Here is a 19,747-nt window from a genome sequence, read left to right on the forward strand (position 1 = left end):
GTGGAGCAAGTCGGAGGCAGGTGCTGCTGAGGACTGGGGTTGGTAGTAACGGAGTCTCCCCATGGCCTTGGGGCCCACTGGTCCTTGGCTTCTTCTGATTATGCTTACAATTTCAGAATAGGGTTGCGCTGAGAAGCTTCAAGACTTCTTTAAAAGAAAAGAAGGGCGATGATGGGGAACTGTCTTGACAGATTTAGAGGTTTAGACTCTGGTCTTGATTGAAAACCACCAGTCCTGCTGTGTGTCTGCGCAACCCGCCGCCCTCCCCCCCCGCCCCCTCGATACCTGTTGGCACAGATCCTTCCCCACTCTGTCCTGTGCTCACGTGGACTCCACAGTGGATCCTAGGGATCCTTGGGCTCCCCCAAGGAATGGCAGCTGAAACCCGTATTTTCTCTGACACTCAGTCTCTGACCTGCAGCCCCAGAGGGAAACCCAAGATTCTGCTTCTAAGACCTTGCAGCCCTCAAGGAGACAATGATTGACTTCTGTTCTGTGACATGCCCCCATCATGAAATCCCCTTTCATGCCTTGGATTTTTTCTTTGTTTAATGACTAGACTGCCCTTCCTAATGGGCCCCTTCCTGACCTTTCCTACCTTCTTTGTGTTTCCCTGGGCATGGAGAGTCATCAGGAGATGTAGAATAGGACTGGTAGGGTTGGGGGAGCTGCCCTGGGAGTGGATGGCTGGCCAGAGGCCAGAGATGGGGGGAGGGGGGACTGGCCTAGGAGGTGGGAGTCCTGGTTTTCTGGTCCTAGGTATACTGGTTATTTTGGTCATAGGACTTACCTTACCATGGTCTCAGGTTCCCAGCCATAAAATAATTGTCTTGGGCTTTATAGCACTCCTGGTTCTAACCATTCTCTACTTTTTGTTGTTTGCTTTAATAAATTCAAATGCCAGTTTTTAAATTTAGAGTGAGAAATACATGTAAGGCTGAAGTTCTCACTCTAAGCGTATCTACTTGGAAAAACTAATAGTATTAACTTAGGACAAGGAGCATCCATTAGGTGAATTTTAAGTTCAGGGTGACCCCAGGCCTCACCTGCAGGAGAGTGTGAATGGATAAATTATTGGTTCCCAAATTGGGGTGACCTTACTGGTTCAACCAGAATCTGTGGGAACAGGCCACGTGTACCTCTTTGTCCCTGCTGGGAGAAGCTAGCTCTGTACCTTAAAGACCGGAATATCTGCATCCCCCCATCCAGGCCCGACTTCAGAACTTTAGTGAGCCCTCTGATGAGAAACTTGACTGAGACTCTTTTTCCAACTCTCTAAAGACTCCAAAGCCCCCAGTGAATTAAGAGAACTAAAAAATACTGTAAGAAGTGATAACACTTCTGTACATCTCTGCTTAGGTATATTCTCTCCAAATTAACGTTTATTTTGGGCATCGCATACCCAAAAAAGGCCATCACTGCTGGATCCCAGGACATGTGTATCTTTGATTTTTACTAGATTAATGCCAATCTCTTTTCTAAAGGGGTTGTGCTTGTTCACATTCTTACCAGTGTTTTCGGTGCTCACCACCACTTTACTTCTGGCCAGTCTGATGGTTGAACACCTTTTGTGTTCATTGGTAGTTCATTTTTGTCTTTTGTGAAGTTCCTGTTAAAATCTTTTTTTTTACGCACATGTTGTATGTACAACTTTTACAATAGCCAAAGAAACTGATCTAGAACGGAGCAACCCCTTGTCTTCTCCCCGCCTATTTGGTTGTCTGCCGCACATGTGTGTGTGCGTGTGTGTGTGTGTGTGTGTGTGTGTGTGTTCCCCAGACATCTTTTTAAGTGGGCTCTACACCTAACATGGGGCTTGAACTCACAACCTCGGCATCAAGAGTTGCATGCTCTACTGGCTGAGCTAACCAGGCACCCCTTTCTGCCTTGTTTTGTTTTGTTTTAGGAATTCTTTATAAGCGATTAAGTATAAGCTTGCCACTAGTTAGGTTTTATGTCTTCTTCTGAGAGGTCTTTTTCTTTTCGATTTATGTACAGAGGTTCTTAATTTTAATACAGTTGAATTTATCACTTTGTTGAAGATAATCCATGTAAAAATCCATTCTGTATTCTGAGTTTTACTGTTTAGCTTTCTACAAGTGAGTCTGTAACACACTTGAATTTTTTGTGTGTGGTTTGAGGTGGGGTCTTTAGCTCCTCTTCGTAAGGTCTTGTAGTGTTCCTTGTGGTAGTTTTGCAAATCTTTTGTTAGAAGATTTATTCCTGGGGGCGCCTGGGTGGCTCTGTCCTTAGGTGTCTGCCTTCGGCTCAGGTCATGGTCCCGGGGTCCTGGGATCGAGCCCCGCATCAGGCTCCCTACTCGGTGGGGAGTCTGCTTCTCCCTCTCCCACTCCCTCTGCTTGTGTTCCCTCTCGCTGTCTCTCTCTGTCAAATAAATAAAATCTTAAAAAAAAAAAAAAAAAAAGATTTATTCCTAAATACATAGTATTTTAAGAAGCTATTAAAAATGGTATGGGGCACCTGGGTGGCTCAGTCAGTTAAGCGTCTGCCTTCGGCTCAGGTCATGATCCCAGGATCCTGGGATCAAGCCCCGCATCAGGCTCCCTGCTCAGCAGAAGGCCTACTTCTCCCTCTCCCACTCCCCTGCTTGTGTTCCTTCTCTCGCTCGCTCTCTCTCAAATAAATAAAATTTTTATTTAAAAAAATAGTATTATAGGGGTGCCTGGATGGCTCAGTCATTAAGTGCCTGCCTTCGGCTCGGGTCATGATCCCAGGGTCCTGGGATCGGGCCCCTCGTCAGGCTCTCTGCTCAGTGGGAAGCCATCTTCTCCCTCTCCCACTCCCCCTACTTTTGTTCCCTGTCACTGTGTCTCTGTCAAATAAATAAAATCTTTTAAAAAATGGTATTATAAAATTTCCTTTTGTTTTTTGTTTTTATTTGCTAATATAAAGAAATGCAGGGGCACCTGGGTGGCTCAGTTGGTTAAGTGACTGCCTTCAGCTCAGGTCATGATCCTGGAGTTCTGGGATCGAGTCCCGCATCGGGCTCCCTGCTCAGCAGGGAGTCTGCTTATCCCTCTGACCTCCCCCCATCTTGTGCTCTCTCTCTCTCTCATTCTCTCCCTCTCAAATAAATAAATAAGTAAAATATTTAAAAAATAAAAACAAAGAAATGCAATCGATTTTATCTCTTGGTACTTTTTCAATGTAGCAATTCTTAATCTGTAAATCTTTTGGATTTCTGTGTACACAGAATAAATTGTGGTTCTTTTCTATTTCCTTTTTTTTTTTTTCTTAACACACTGGCTAAAGAAAAATCAGCACTGCCTGAATAAAAATGGTGACAGTCCTGGACATTCTTGTCTCATCCCAAATCTGAAGGAATCCTTTCAGACTTGGACCGCTAAATAAGTTCTCTGTGGTAGGTTTTATTGCTGTCATTGTTTATGCCCTTTATTCAGATTGGAGAAATTCTCCTCTATTTTCTGTTGGTCTGCAAGTTTCTTCAAGAATCAATGTTGAATTTGGGGCGCCTGGGTGGCTCAGTCGGTTAAGCATCCAACTTTTGATTTCGGCTCAGGTCATGAGAGTCTGCTTAAGATTCTCTCCTCCCGGGGCACCGGGGTGGCTCAGTCGTTAAGCGTCTGCCTTCGGCTCAGGTCATGATCCCAGGGTCCTGGGATCGAGCCCCACATCGGGCTCCCTGCTCCACGGGAAGCCTGCTTCTCCCTCTCCCACTCCCCCTGCTTGTGTTCCCTCTCTTGCTGTGTCTCTCTGTCAAATAAATAAATAAAATCTTAAAAAAAAAAAAAAAGATTCTCTCCTCCCTCTGCCCCCACCCATGCTTCTGCACGAATGCGCGTGCTCTGTCTCAAATAAATAAAATAAAAAATAAAATGTGCTTCTTCTTGAGTAAAAAAGAATCAATGTTGAATTTTAACACTTCCACAGAATGATAGTTTTTCCCCTTTCATATGTTGAAGAGGAGAATTACGTTGGTTTTTAGTGTTAAACTATAAAATGTTGTGGTCTTTTTATATATTGCCAGATTCTGTTTGCTACTGTTTTATGTATGACTTCTGTCTCTCTTCATGAGTAGAATTGGTTTGTCTGTAACTTTTATCTTGTACACATACCTTATGAGGTTTTTGGTATCAGAGTACTGGTATCTTTATTAAGTGAGTCGGGCACCCTTTTTTCTGTCCTCCGGACTTCCTTGCAAGTTTAGTAGAACCCCACAGTCAAGGTACCTAGCCTCAAGTTTTTCAGAATTTGTCAATCTCCTTTAAAATGTTTACTTTTATTGGTATAAGTTTGTGATGTCTTAATGTTCTGTGGAACCCATAGTGATGGCTCCTTTTTCATTTCTTCTGATGTTGGTTGTGTTTTCTGTCTCTTTAGATTAGTATCACCAGAAGTTTATCAGATCTTTCAGAGAACCAACTTTTAGCTTTGTGGTTCCTTTCTGTGTAAGTTTGTTTTCATTCAGGATTGCTGCTTTTTTTCTTTGAGTTTATTTTGCTGTTTTTCTAACTTACTAATTTTCATCACTTCTTTTCTCATAAATGCCTTTAAGATTATATTTTTAAGCTATATCCTACAGATTTTGTTATTAGTATTATACGTTCAATTCCGTGTACTTATCAAATTAGTATTTAACTTCCAAACATGTGGGGGTTTTAGTTCCTTTTTGTTGTGGTTACAGATTCGTGTTTTTTTGGGTTGGTTTTTTTTTTTTTAAGATTTATTTATTTGTCAGCGCGTGCACACAAACAGGGGAAATGGAAGGCAGAGGGAGGAGGAGCCCGATGGGTCCGGGGATCATGACCAGAGCCAAAGGCAGATGCTTACTTAATCAACTGAGCCACCCAGGCATCCCATGTTGTTACTGATTCTTTGAATTATTGCATTATTGGTCAGAAAATACATTGTGTGTGTCAGTTCTTTGATAATTCCTGAGACTTTTCTTTGAGCCTGGCTTGCACAAGGTAGCTGGCCTTCACTGGATGACCTGCCCCCACAGGTCCTGCCTGGGCTTTGGTTTCGTGGTGAGGCTTTCACAAGTAAGCTTCAGTTTTTGAAGAATCTTCTGTGCTTTTTTTCCCTCTGGATTATTGTATTCCCTTCAGTTTGACCAAGTATGTTCTTGGATGCCTCTTTATTTAAAAATATGTATGTTTTATCTTGTTTTGGTGGTTTTCAGTGCGAAAGTTGATGGAAATACTAGCCTGCCATTTATTGGAAAGCTCTGCTAATATTTTCCATCCTCTTGCTTTCTCACGTGGTTTAATAGGTGAAATAAGATTTTCAGAACACTTTTTTTTTTTTAGGATTTTATTTGTTTATTAGAGAGTGCACGAGCCAGGGGAGGGGCAGAGGAAGAGGGAGAAGCAGACTCCATCCTGAATGGGGAGCTGGACGCCATGCTTGATCCCAGGACCCCAAGATCATGACCTGAGCCAAAGGAAGATGCTTAACTGAGCTACCCAGGCGCCCGCCCCTTCATGAGCATTTGTAGCACATCAGCCTCTGCTCTAGCTACAGGGGGTGACGCATTGATAGAAAAAATTTACTCCTCTCTTTAAGAAACTTGTGTCTTTAAGAGGGAAGATATTGAAAATGGTGTTTGTGGGGCGCCTGGGCGGCTCAGTCGTTAAGCGTCTGCCTTCGGTTCAGGTCATGATCCCCGGGTCCTGGGATCGAGCCCCGCATTGGGCTCCCTGCTCTGTCTCCCACTCCCCCTGCTTGTGTTTCCTCTCTCATGGTCTCTCTCTCTGTCAAATAAATAAATAAAATCTTTAAAAAAAAAATGAAAATCGTATTTGCTTAGACTGTTTTCCCTCATTGAATTTCAAAAAAGTGTTGTTTTTGTTGTTTCAAAGAGTTTCTTTTAAAGTCAGGTTGGTTTCCCTGGAATGTCTTTTTGGTCTGTCTCCATGGCATACCAGTGAGTCATGCTATTTGTGTTTCGCTCCGTACCCGCCTAGTTCTTCATTCATGAGTCTCTTGAAAGGGTCTGCTTAGGGGCGCCTGGGTGGCTCAATCGTTAAGCGTCTGCCTTTGACTCGGGTCATGATCCCGGAATCCTGGGATCAAGCCCCGCATCGGGCTCCCTGCTCAGCAGGAGACCTGCTTCTCCCTCTCCCACTCCCCCTGCTTGTGTTCCCTCTCTTCTCTGTGTCTCTTTCTCTGTCAAATAAATAAATAAAATCTTTAAAAAAGGGGGGGGGGCTCTGCTTAACCGAAGCTCCCTTGCAGGCAAGGACAGAGCCCTGTCCATCTCTGTGGGACTAGTCAAGGGCCTGAGGGGTACCCAGTGACTGCTAGAATGAGTGAAGCAACATAATTCTCTATGAAGAATGAATGGCTCGGTCACCATGTCCAGGAATCAGGGCAACAGGCAGGGAGCATGAACTCTGACTGGAACGTAACTGTCAGAACCAGTTTTCCTGGTCCTCCTGGCACGGCTGCAGGATTAGGACTCTGTAATTGTGTGCTGTGTGCGACTGTTGAAGCTAAAGACTAGCCGCTTACGTGCACAGTGCTTGGAGGTGGCTGTTTTTTCCCGTGTGGCAACATGCCAAGCTGCATGGGGAGGTCATCGAAAGCAAGTGGCTTGCGGAGCTCCTGGCTGGGGGAGTGTTCTTAGAGATGCCAGGGGTCCGCCTGTCTACAGAGGACCCCAGGGACTCCTGCTTGGTCTTGTCCCATTTTTTCACCCAGCATATTGGCTGCAGCCCCAGGAGGGACCTAGAATGCCAGGGGTTTTGTCCATTGGTAGAAGAGGGGCTTGTCCTCCCCCTCTGACCAGGGGCCTGTGACGTGGGTGTCAGCACTTGCAGGCGTTCTGAGGCTCAGCTGTGCTTCAGAAACTCAAAGGGCCTTCGCGTGACCGACTTGGAGTCCGGGTGCCTACTGTGGGTCATCCATTCTCCAGACATGTCACTTGTCTCTTGGTGCTCTGACCTGCAGTTTATCCCATAGTCAAGAAAGAGAAGCCAGAGGGTCTGATCTCAGGCCACTTGCCACAGTACTAACTCAGCTGTTCAGACCAGGGGTTTTGTTTCTTTTAAAGGCCTTTCGGCCAGATCAGAGGCCCCAGAGCTTCCCCCCACCCTCCCACCCCCCCCACCGACCTCCCCTACCCTTCACGCCTCTGTCTCTTGTGCCAGGGAAGCACTGTGCTGCCTTCAGGGTCCCAGGCATGAGGAAGGGCCGTTGCAGAGTGCCTGCGGACACCTACCGGGGTTCTGGAATTTGATGTGGTTCAGCTGCTGGCTGGAGGGAGCACCAGTCACAGTGTCGCGTGTCCCTCAGCCGGGCTGTGGCACCATTGTTTTCTACCCTTTGGGCAAGAAGCTGCCTCTCTGAGCTTTTGTGTTGAAGATGGGGACAGAGGCATCACCAGTGAGGGGAGCTCTCTGGTCACTATGTATTCATTTACCCAGTAGTTACGTAAGGAGCACCTGTCTTGAGCCTTGAGACGAGGCCGCGAATGTACCTCCCCAGGGGCTCAGGTCTGGCCCAAGCTCGGCACTGCCTGGAGGTGAGCTGGGTCTGACTCACAAGAGCCTGTGGAGACTCAGTTCCCACACACTGCTCGCCGGGGAGCCTGCAGCATCCTATTCCTTCCAGGTGTCTCCACACCTAGTCAGGTGACCCATCGTGGCAAATGGAGGTGAGGCAGTGTTGGAGTGCTGGAAAGCTGGGATCATCCTCGCCCACAGGAGATTTTCCTTCTGGTCCTGGCTAAATTCAGAGCTCCCCTTTTATAGACTTCATAGGGACTCCACCTCCTGTCAGCCCAAGCTCTTTTTCCAGTACATAATCCCCATGATGAGATTGACAGTCCCCCAAGTTCATAGTCACACACTCCAGCCTCCTCGAGGGGGAAGAAGGAGCGCCTTCGGTAGCTCCAAGTGTGGGTTATGTTCTCATCTGCACAATGAAGATCTTTATGCTCAGGCCTTCTTCCTTCCCGGGATGGCTGTTTGCATCTGTCAGGGTTCAGGTTGGAAAACTGAATCCACCCTAGTTGTTCTAAAGCATAAATGCATTTTAATAGATAGGAAGAGCTGCTGCTTGGTGTTGAAAAGGCTAAAGGAGCAGGTCTTTAAGAATAACCCTAGACATCTCAGCCTTGACCCACCATGGAAGCTGTTACCTCTGCCCCAAGCAGAAGGGCGGGAGGTGGGAGCCACCATCTGCACTGATCTCTTTGGGTTCAAGGAAACACGACCACAGCTCCTTGCCAGGGGGGAGGGGCCCACGCTGAGGACAGTGCGGCCCCTGCCACGACGCCGGCCGTGTCTGCCGCCACCACCACCTGCAGCCGCTGAAACTGGCCTCTGAGTGTCTCACTGGGGGGAACTTCTTGTTTTCTTTTTAAGATTTTATTTATTTGAGAGAGGGAGAGAGCATGAGAGGGGGGAGGGTCAGAGGGAGAAGCAGACTTCCCTGGTGAGCAGGGAGCCCGATGCAGAGCTTGATCCTAGGACCCTGAGATCATGACCTGAGCCAAAGGCAGTCGCCCAACCACTGAGCCACCCAGGTGCCCCTCACTGGGGGGAACTTCCTAATTCATGTTCAGAACCCTTGCCATGAGGGAATTGGGCTGGAGGGAGCTTCCGGTTTCTGCAGGGCAGGCTGGCATGCCCTCCACCGTGGGCGTTAGCCAAGAAGGGGTGGGCAGCAGGCCTTTGAACAACAGTCGGGAGCACTTTCCTGAAGTTGATGGCCTGTGATGAGCAAGAGGGAAAGGGTGTGCTCCTGGTGCCAGGGTAGGCAGACAGGTTTACGAGCTCAGAGGGGATTGAAGAGATGGGGTATGAAACTACTGTAGCAAAAATAGTCCTAGTGTAAGTTTGAGTAATCAGATGTGGCCTTGTCAGGTTCTCAGTACCTTTTTCCTAGGCCCAGAGAACACGGAATCGGATTGATCTCAGTCCTTGGTGTGCCACTCATGGGCCGCTACATGTCCTACTTTGTGTAATTACTTAATTGTTCCCAATAACAAACACTGTAAACCCTCCTCCCAGTAAGGCTCTGCCTTTGGCATAGCGTGCATGGCATACAAGATTCTTACTCTTATCCCCGGCCCCATCGGACAAGGAGAGCGTATGGAGCTAATCCTGGGCTCCGTGTCCCTAGTGCCCTGTGACACTTGTTGTCTTGCTTGGTCCTTGCAACAGTATGGTGAGCTGTGGGCATTGGTGCCTCTGTTCTCCAGAAGAGAAAGTTGACAGCTCCCAGAGGGTAAGTAACTTCCCCAGGTCACAAGGCCAGCAGCTCCCAGACTCACTGAGCACCTGGTGGACAAGGGCAGTGTGTCAGCTGCCGGGAGGCAGAGGCGCCTGGGACGGGCCTTACTGGAGAGGAGAGGTGTACGGATGTCCTGTCGGTGCTGGCTGCGGCAGGTCCTCTCCCTGCACCTGTCCAGTCCTGGTCCCCTGAGGATTTTGCATCTGAAACAAGAAATGCTTCAATTTTATCATTTTAGATAAGTTTTTTAAAATATAGAGTATATTATGTCATACTGATTGTGTCTTTCTCTTTTGTTTTCCTCCTTTTTAAAAGATTGTTGACGGTGAGTGGTTTCCTCTTTCGTTGGGTTTGGATACAGAATGGACGTGGGTGGGGGGTACAGCGCTGAAGTCCTTGCCAGGCCCGTGGGTGTGAGACTGCTGGGTGGGAAGAAGCCTGCAGTCAGTGCTCTGAGCTTGTTGAGGAGACTGCACTGCTAGTGCTGAACCACGGTCCCATTGGAGTTTGGAGAATGCTCGCCATCTTAGGCTTTAGACGGCCCCCCAGCTCAGACACATGCTCATGCCATGGGTGGGGCTCCTGGGAAGACCGGAGGGTGGCCTCTGCGTAGCTGGGCAGGGCCTGCTGGGTGGGGCTGGGTGGTGGTGGCTGTGCCTCTCGGGTCTGGGACTGGCCTTTCCCAGGCTGGAAGGGGGTGGTGAGGTGATAGGGCTGGGAACCCTGCCCTGAGCATGGACTCCCATCTTAGAAAGGAGGCGGCCAAGGAGGAACGCGAGGCGGCCACGTCAGGACCACGCCGATAGCTGTGTGGTGAGCAGTGATGACGAGGAGCTATCCAGGGACCGAGACGTGTACGTGACCACCCACACCCCCCGAAACACCAGGGAGGAGGCAGCCACGGGACTCAGGTACCAGCACTCCCACCGCCCTGCTGCCTTACCAGATGCATCTGGCCACGTGGGACCCCTTGTCCCCCAGAATAGGGATCCTCTACCCACCCCCTTCCATTTCTCAGGGGTAGGGTACTGGAAATACTGGACCTTTCCGCAAGTTCTGTGAGCCCATGGCTTGAGAAGGTCCTGTCAGAGCAGCCGCCCAGCAGGTGGGTGCAGGTGGGCCTGGATTCAGAGCCAGCTCAGCCGTTCCCAGCGGGACAAGACTGTGCCTGCACTGGCAGGGTGGGTGTGACTAGCCCTGGGCCGGTGGCACACTCTACCACCTGCCGTGCAGAGCAGACCCTGTGGCTCCCCATGATCTGCAGCAGGAATGCTCGGAGGTGCTAGGCAGAGCTCCTGACCCAGGCAGGGAGGCAGAGAGCACAGGCTGCGCGTTTGGGAGGACAGGGCACCTCCAGTTGTCTGCACTTCGGTTCCCCTCTTGCCTCCCCGTTGCACCCCTTGGGGCCGCTGGCCTTTCTGTAAGTTTCCCGGTGCCTATGCTAAGGGGTACGGGCTGCTTCTATGAAGCCACTTAGAGTAATTGAAAGTTTGAGTTTGCTGAGGAACTGACATGAAGCACTGTGATTTTAGGCCCTCTGGTACTGTCAGTTGTCCGATCTGCATGGACGGGTACTCTGAGGTAAGCAACCTTAGCTGTGTCTTCCTTGCTTCTGGTTTCCACATGGCCTCAGTGAAAGAATGAGATGAGAGAGGGTCTTCTCTGTCGGTGGGATCTGAAACCTCCCTTCCGCAGTCAGGCCTGGCTGGCCCATGTTTCTTCTTGGGCCCTGCAGCCTTCACCTCTGGCCCCTGTGTTCCTTGGGCTTCCACGTGAAGTGTGTCCATCCTGTGCGTTCCCCGTTCCAGCCTCAGCAGAAGCTACTAGTGCTTCCTGTGGCCCCTGAGCCATCCGGTACTGCCCCAGACCTCTGTAGGCCTGTGGGTTCAGGCGTCTGGGGTCCCTCCAACCCTCTTGGGCTGCTGCTGCCAGGAGAGTGGCTCTTGCCTCTGCTCGTGGCTTCAGAGACCCCGCTTGCCTGACACTCGGAGCAGGTAGGTATCCAGTTCTCCAGACCTGCCCAGCCCTTCCTCCCCTGTCTCAGCAGAAGTGAGGTTCTCTGGGGACTGCTCTTGCTCTGGGACCAGGGCAAACATGAAGGCTGTTCCGTCTTCTGTTTCCTAGATTGTACAGAATGGACGTCTCATTGTTTCTACAGAATGTGGCCACGTCTTTTGTAGCCAATGCCTCCGTGACTCCCTCAAGAATGCTAACACTTGCCCAACTTGCAGGAAAAAGATCAACCACAAACGATACCACCCCATTTATATATGAAGTGTGGAGAGCTGCTCAGGAGAGGTGGACGAACAGACAGACAGCCTGGCTGGGTTCTCCACACAGCCTTTCGTGGGTTCTCTGCCTCAATTTCCTGAGCTCAAAAAGACTATATTTCAAAACCAACATCTGATATGTAAACTGCTCTTTTGTTTCCAACCCCCTTAGGCCCTTTCGTTACCTCCAGGTTACAGCTGTGGAGCTGGGGCCAGGGCCGCCCAGGCCGGGGACTTCATCTCTCCTCCTCTGGGTGGTCTGGTTCCAGGGTAGGAGAGAGGGAGTTAGGCACATTGGAACTGAGACTCGTGGTTCTAGCCTCTTTCTGGAACCTGCATGTTTGCCAAGAAATTTTTCCCCATTTGGAAAGTTTGCCCCAGCTTCCTCTGGGCAGCGTCGTCAAGGGGCTGGCCCTGGTCAGAGAGCACCAGGGCGAGCGACCTCGACCCAGGCATCTTGGCCCTGGTCAGAGAGCACGCAGGTCCGCCCAGCTCCCCCGGGCGAGCGACATCGACCCAGGCATCTGTCTGCCACAGTGACCAAGCAGAACAAGGTCCATCCGGCCCAAGGATCCCAGGTGTGAGCACGGCCCTGGAAAGACAACCACCGGACTTTTTCTTCCCTCGAGAGTCAGAGGTCACTCGTGATCCCACCTGCACCTTAGCATTGATGTGCAGGGATTTCTGCAGATCAAGAGAATCTCTACAGGGCAATTCCCAGGTTCCTAAGAACGAAATGTGCAATAAAGCCTGATCTTTGCCTACTTTTCAGCAGCCCAGGAGATGTAGCACTCTTAGCGTCCCCTCAGAGGCCTCACGTTGCCTGTGGAGCAGTGCCTGTCCCACCCCGTCCTATTCACCACCTGTTCTCAGGAACTTAACCCATGTCCCAGAGTTTTTCACCTGGCACAGGCCCTGCGAGCTCTAGAGGGCAGATATGTGGTCGGGTACCCTCTCTCTTTTCTGATAAAATTTATCCTGTTTGCCACATGCCCTCTAGTCCTCAGTTCCTACTGCCTGATGTCTACTCAAGCATCAGTACTGGGAGGTGGTGGCAGTATCTGTGGCCTTACCAGCCACCCATGTCCACGCTCTTGTCCAAGTCCTGGCTTCCCGGAGTTTCAGAGTTTGGCCCACCTGCCATTAGCAGGGCTCTTTGGCTTTCACCCACACCCCCACACCAATTGACATTCACTTTAGAAGCCGCTCCTCTGGCCTTTCAGGCTTTGATCCTTTGGGCTTTTGACTGCTCCATAGGTTTGGTTGGCAAAGTATGGTGGCCTCTCCTCCCCAAGGCAGCCAGATAACAAACGCTCTGCTTAACTTTCTGGGTGTGAGCCTCTTGGTCCTCGAGGAGGAACGGGGTGGCCTGAGCTGCCCTTCACAGCACAGGGCCTGGGGCAGCTAGTGGGGGAGAGGCCTTGCCGTGTCAACTTGCCTCCGCCTCTGCACTCCTCTTTCTCAGAGGGCTTTAAGCCAAACCAACAGCCTCTCCGTGTGAAACATCTTCAAGGTGGAAACGGGGCCTCCTCTGGCTTTGCTAGCAATAACTGACCTTCAGTTTACCCTTCTGAAGGAGCAGGGACTCGGCACAGAATTCACTTTAAACGGGGCTGAAGGAGTGTCCCTCCTCTATGTGAAAAGAAATTTGTTTTATTCTTCATTCTGACTTTTTAACTGTTTGGCTCAGTTCCAGTTAATTTGGATGAAAATAATAATTTTCTACTTGGAGTTGAGGAGGGCAGGACGTCAGTTCTCATCGGCACGATGCTCGGTATGTCTGTCCTCTATTTGGACATCATTGCCATTAAGTTCCTTCTGGGCTTCGTGGAAATTCTTTTGTTATGTTACAGCAGTACCCAGACTTCAGAAACCCAAGATGACCATGCATCCAAAATCTCCTTTAAGTTTTGTGCTTAAGGACAAATGGTTGATCATAAAGGTGGTATTCCTTCATACTAAATTAAATTGGGAAAAAAATGTTTAGTTTCTACTATTTAGAAACTGCAAAATAGGAAAACGATAAGAAAAAATCATTTTCCTTTCTTCATTGTACATAGTTCAAATCTTTCTTTGTTACATTTAAACTATATCCATGTACATCAGTCTGTTTCGGACTCCTCTGCTAGTGTTACAGATGGAAATAAAACCATTAATTTGAAACCAGATTTCTTTCGTGCATTCATTTGCTCTCTGGGATGGATTTTCTCCCCTTTTACCCAAGATGTGTGATTCCTGTCTGCCTCCAGTTTAGCATATTTTGTCAGAGTGTGCAGGAAATCTGCTTGTCTGGCTACTGATCCAGAAACCAGCAGGTGAGAGAGGTCATTCTTGGCGTGGAACCACAAGTCAAGCCCTGGGATCCTTCAGCAGAATCTTTACCTCGGCCCTGAGCAGTGAGGCTGCTGTGGGGCTGTCTGAGCAGCGCCGGCTCAGGAGAGGGCCTCTGAGCAGCATGGACTCAGATGGACCTGGGATTCTGACAGCGTGGTGCACCCCTGCCTCAGCCACCCAGACGTGGTCACCTTCCACTCTGGGGCGGGGCCCAGGGGGGCATGGTATGCTGGTCAGTGCCCTGGGTGATCAGTGCCAGGAAAGCTGGAAAGAGCGTGGGTTTGGGATTCCCGGGCAGTTGGTGCTGGCAGAGCTTGCCTTTCGCCATGCCTGTCGAGTGGCCCCAGAGATAGAAAAGGTGGATGTGCTGCCGCCTGGAGCGCAGAGGCCCTGCCTTCAGTTGGAGTCAAGTTAGATCAGAGGAAAATGCAGTTATTCAAACGCTGTATAATTTTCATGCCCTGGTATTGCACTTGGCTCTGGTGGGTATTGAGAAACCCATGTATATCGCTGCCCTCCTGGGGTGTACATTCCTTGAGGGCAACTGTGTCCCCCACCCCCCCACCCCCGCCAAGCCAGTGAAAAGTCAAAATGCAAAGGTCAGTTACAGGGGTCCTGGGAGAGCAAGAGGGGATGGTAAGCTGCAGTCCTTAAGGTTTGAAAGTACTCTAGGGAAAGAAGAGGTAATTTACGTTAACGTCCCTTGATTTTTTTTCCCCCCAACGTACGACCACCTTGCATTTCTTGGATAAATCCACCTTGTTCATGATGTTTTCTTTCTATATATTACTTACTTTGTTTTGCCAATATTGGGGGGTTTTTTTTGAAATCCATGTTTGTATGTAGTTACAGTGACCTATGATTTTCTTAGTCTTTGCCAGGTTTTGGTTTCACTTAGGCTAGTTCCCTACAAAGAGACTAGAGTTTTCTCTCTGTCCTGATTTTGGATTATTACCTTGATTGAAATGGAACTCATAAATAAGATCTCTGAACTGTTGCTTTCATTGAAGAAAGATTTTAAAATACTGATTTGAGGGGCGCCTGGGTGGCTCAGTTGTTGAGTGCCTGCCTTCAGGTCAGGTCATGGTCCCAGGGTCCTGGGATCGAGCCCTGCGTCCGGCTCCCTGCTCGGCGGGAAGCCTGCTTCTCCCTCTCCCACTCCCCTTGCTTATGTTCCCTCTCTCACTATGTCTCTCTCTGTCAAATAAATAAAATCTTTAAAAAATAATAAATACTGATTTGATATTTTTCAGATGTTTGAGAATACACATTTTTGTCAGTTTTGTTAAGTTGCCAGTTTCTGGGAACTCATTTCATCTCTACAAGATTATGAGCAAAAAATTGTTCATAATCTCTTACAAGCTAATCTCTAGCATCTTTTTATCATTAGTATTTATGCCTTTTTTATTAGAGATTTGTCAGTTTTATGTTCTGTATATGTTAATTCCACATCCAAATCCTTTTTGGGTCTAATTCTGAAGTCTTATTCTTGCTGGCTCTCTCTAATGACTACTTCCTTTGTGTGTTTTGTGAGCAACTTCCTCCCTTATTTTGAGCCCATGTAACTTGGTACACAATCTCAAAATTCGGGGCACCTGGGTGGCTCAGTCATTAAGCGTCTGCCTTCAGCTCAGGTCATGATTACAGGGTCCTGGGATCGAGCCCCGCATCGGGCTCCCTGCTCCGCGGGAAGCCTGCTTCTCCCCTCTCCCACTCCCCCTGCTTGTGTTCCTGCTCTCGCTATCTCTCTCTGTCAAATAAATAAATAAAATCTTTAAAAAAAAAAAAATCTGAAAATTCTTTGAGAACTGGAATGAAGGTGGGTGTTCCTCCAGAAAATATTTGCCTTTGCTTTTATGAGGTACTTAAGGTTGTTAACCAACATAAGGCCATTATATTTATCACTTACGCCATAAAACATAGCACACAAAAAAGCACACTTCACTGAATTACCTAAAAAAGTATAGCTCAGTGCACCTGGGTGGCTCAGTCTTTAAGCGTCTGCCTTCAGCTCAGGTCATGATCCCGGGGTTCTGGGATCGAGCCCCACATCGGGCTCCCTGCTCAGCAGGAAGCCTGCTTCTCCCTCTGCCTGCTGCTGCCCCTGCTTGTGCATTCGCTTGCTCGCTCACTCGCTCTGACAAATCTTTAAAAAAAAAAAGTATAGCTCAATGAATTACCATAAGTCAAATGCCCATGAAACAACCAACCATGACAAGAAACAGGATGTTGTTGATGCTTTTGAAGCCCCTACTTGTCCTTCCTCCCAGTCAAAACACTGCCTTCTCTCCTAAGGCAGTCGCTATACTGATTTTTATGGAGATCACTCCTTTGACTATAATTACACTTACCAAACATGCAACCTTAATCACATAGTTTTGTTTTACTTGTTTTTTGAACTTCCAAATGGATGAAAGATAAATGTATTGGGGTTGGGAGCATCTATTGCTCAGTGTTATATTTGTGAGATTCATTCATGTGTAGTTTATTAATTTGCTTGCTGTGTAGTATTTCATGAGATGAATATGCTTTAGTTTATCCATTCTTTAAGCCATTTAAGTGTTTCGGCTATTAATAGCCCAGAGTGAACATTCTGTATGTCTTTTTTGGTTTTGCTCCCATACCTGTTGGGCATATACTTAAGTGTGAAATTACTATGTTATAGGATATGAACATTCAGGAAAACTCATAAGTGGAAATTAAACAACATGTTTGAACAACTGGTGGGTCAAAGAAGAAATCACAAAGGAAATTAGAAAATAACTTTGAGAAGAATGAAAATGAAAACAAAACTTCAGGGATCAGTGAAAGCAGTGCTCAGGGAATATTTATAGCTATAAATATATACATTAAAGCAGAAGATCAAATCAATAGCCTAATTGTATGTCTTAAGGAACTAGGAAAAGAAGAGCAGACTAAACCCAAAGCTGGCAGAAGGAAGGCAATAGTAATATCTTAATAGAAGATTAAGCCAGAGATAAATGAAATGGACGATAGAAAACAAAACAAGGGACACCAGAAGTTGTTTCTTTGAGAAGATCAACAAAATTGACAAGTGTTTAGCTAGACTAAGAAAAAAGATTTAAATTAATAAAATTAACAATGAAAGGATATTACTGAACTTTATAGAGATAGGATTATAGAAGACTACTAAGAACACCTGTATGCCAACAAATTGGATAACTTAGATGAAGTGGATAAATTCCTAGAAATACAAAGTAACAAAACTGACTCCAAGTAGAAAATAAGAGGAAACCTATGAAAAGTGAAATTGAAGAAGTATTCAAAACACCCAACAGAGAAAAGCCCAAGACCAGATAGTTTCACTGGTAAATTCTACCAAACACATAAAAAAGAATACTGCTTTTTCAAGAGGAGAGAACACTTCCTAACTCATTCTATGAGGTCAGTATCATCCTGATACCAAAGCCACTACAGGAAAAGAAAATTGCAAAGTAATCTCTCGTGAATATAGATGTAAAAAATCTTCCAGATGCCTAACAGACTGAATTTAGCAGCATACTAAAAGCGTTACACACCATAACCAAGTGGGTATTTCCCCTGGAATGCAAGAGTGGCTCAACCTATGGAAATCAATGCAATTACTACATTAATAGACTGTAGGAAGGAAAAAGTAACACATCATCACCTCAACTGATGGCAGAAAAAGTTTCCCAGCACCCTTTCATGATAAAAACACTCAACAAACCAGGAACAGAAAAAAAGTACCTCAACATAACAAAGGGCATATGTGAAAAGCTCGCAGCAGCGAAGATGCTCAATGATAAGACAAATTTTTCCTTTAAGATCAGGAACAAGACAAGGATGCTTTAGGGGCGCCTGGGTGGCTCAGTCGTTAAGCGTCTGCCTTCAGCTCAGGTCATGATTACAGGGTCCTGGGATCGAGCCCCGCATCGGGCTCCCTGCTCCGCGGGAAGCCTGCTTCTCCCTCTCCCACTCCCCCTGCTTGTGTTCCTCTCTCACTGTGTCTCTCTGTGTCAAATAAATAAATAAAATCTTAAAAAAAAAAAAAAAGACAAGGATGCTTTATTTCATCCCTTTATCCAACATAGTACTGGAAGTTCTAGCTAAAGCAGTTAGGCAAGAAAGAAAAGGCATACACATTGGAAATGAACAAGGAAAAGTACCTGCAGATGGCACAACAGAAAACTAAAGAACCCACAATACATATAAACAACTATTAGAGCTTATAAATGAATTCACCAAATTTCAGGATACAAATTCACAAATCAGTGAATACACTGGTCAATTAACAATCTGAAAAGGAAATTAAAACAATTCCATTTTCATAGCATCAAAAGGAATAAAATCCTTATGAATAAATTAACCAAGTAGGTATAAAATTTGTACACTGAAACGTAGTTGAAAGATACCACTACAAAACCTTGCTGAAAGAAATGAACCTAAGTAGAAAACATTGTATGCTCATGGGTTGGGAGGCTTAATATTGTTAAGATGGCAATACTATACAAAGCAATATACAGAATCAGTGCAATCTCTCTCAAAGCCCAATGGCAATTTTTATAGAAATGGAAAAATCCATCCTAAAATTTGTACGGAATCTCAAGGGACCCAGGATAGCTAAAATAATCTTGAAAAAACAAAGTTGGCCATATATACAATGGAAGATTACTCAGCCGTCAGGATGAATACCCAACTTTTACATCAACATGGATGGGACTGGAGGAGATTATGCTAAGTGAAATAAGTCAAGCAGAGAAAGTCAATTATCATATGGTTTCACTTATTTGTGGAACATAAGGAATAGCGTGGAGGACACTAGGAGAAGGAAGGGGAAAATGAAGGGGGGAATTGGAGGGAGAGATAAACCGTGAGAGACTATGGACTCTGAGAAACAAACAGGGTTTTAGAGGGGAGGGGGGTGGGGGGATGGGTCAGCCCGGTGATGGGGATTAAGGAGTGCACGTACTGCATGGAGCACTGGGTGTTATACAAAAACAATGAATCATGGATCACTACATCAAAAACTAATGATGTATGGTGACTAACATAACATAATAAAATTAAAAAAAAAAAAGAAAAAACAAAGTTGGAAGACTTCCCAGTTTGAAAACATAGAAAGGTACAGGAACTAAACAGTATGGTGCTGGCATAAGGATAAATATATAGATAAATGGAATAAGATTGAAAGCCCTCACCTCTATGGTCAAATGATTGTCAACAAGGGTTTCAAGACTATTCAATGGAGAAAGGTCTCTCCAACAAATGATGCTTGGAGAATTGGATATTCACATGCATAAACATGAAGTTGGGTCTTTAAACCATATACAAAAATTAATACAACATGGATCAAAGACGTAAATTTAAGAGCTAAAATTATAAAATTCTTAGAAGGGGGTGCCTGGCTGGCCCAGTCGGTGGAGCATGTGACTCTTGATCTTGGGGTCGTGAGTTCAAGCCCCATGTTGGGCCTATGGCTTACTTAAAAAAAAAAATCTTAGGAAGAAAACAGACAAGTTGAAAACAACTTGTACAATGTGTGCACTTGAAGAGGATTCAAGTGGTAAATTTTGCATTATATTTTTCTTGGGCTTGACAATGATTCCTTAAATATGACACCAAAAATTCAGGCAACAAAAGAAAAAATAAATACATTTGACTTCATTAAAATTAAAAACTTTAGTGAAAAGACAACCCACAGAATGGGAGAAAATATTTGCCTGTCATCTGCTTGCAATATCTGCTAAGACACTAATAATCAGAATATTTACAATGTTGTTACAACTCAACAAGAACAAAAAATGAGACAATCCAATTTAGAAACTGGCAAAGTATTGCAATAGATACTTATCCAAAGAAGATATACAAATGGCAAATAAGCACATGAAAGGAACTGATCATTAGTCACCAGTGAAATGTAAAAACCACAAAGATATACC

The 19,747-nt window shown here is 46.4% G+C and overlaps 1 protein-coding gene across 2 annotated transcripts in view; it reads left to right on the forward strand.

Moving 5' to 3' along the window:
* Positions 1–13,655, forward strand: part of RNF4 (ring finger protein 4) — a 33,862-nt gene extending 20,207 nt beyond the window's left edge. For both annotated transcript variants that reach the window (XM_032395520.1, XM_032395521.1), the window contains exons 5-8: positions 9,538–9,547; positions 9,974–10,133; positions 10,755–10,803; positions 11,347–13,655. In XM_032395520.1, the coding sequence (XP_032251411.1) occupies positions 9,538–9,547; positions 9,974–10,133; positions 10,755–10,803; positions 11,347–11,496 (369 nt within the window). In that variant the 3' untranslated portion in view covers positions 11,497–13,655. The remainder of the gene's footprint in view (positions 1–9,537; positions 9,548–9,973; positions 10,134–10,754; positions 10,804–11,346) is intronic.
* The last annotated feature ends 6,092 nt before the right edge of the window (positions 13,656–19,747 follow it).

Source organism: Phoca vitulina, unplaced genomic scaffold (genome assembly GCF_004348235.1).
Source record: "Phoca vitulina isolate PV1807 unplaced genomic scaffold, GSC_HSeal_1.0 scaffold85, whole genome shotgun sequence".
NCBI lineage: Eukaryota > Metazoa > Chordata > Mammalia > Carnivora > Phocidae > Phoca > Phoca vitulina.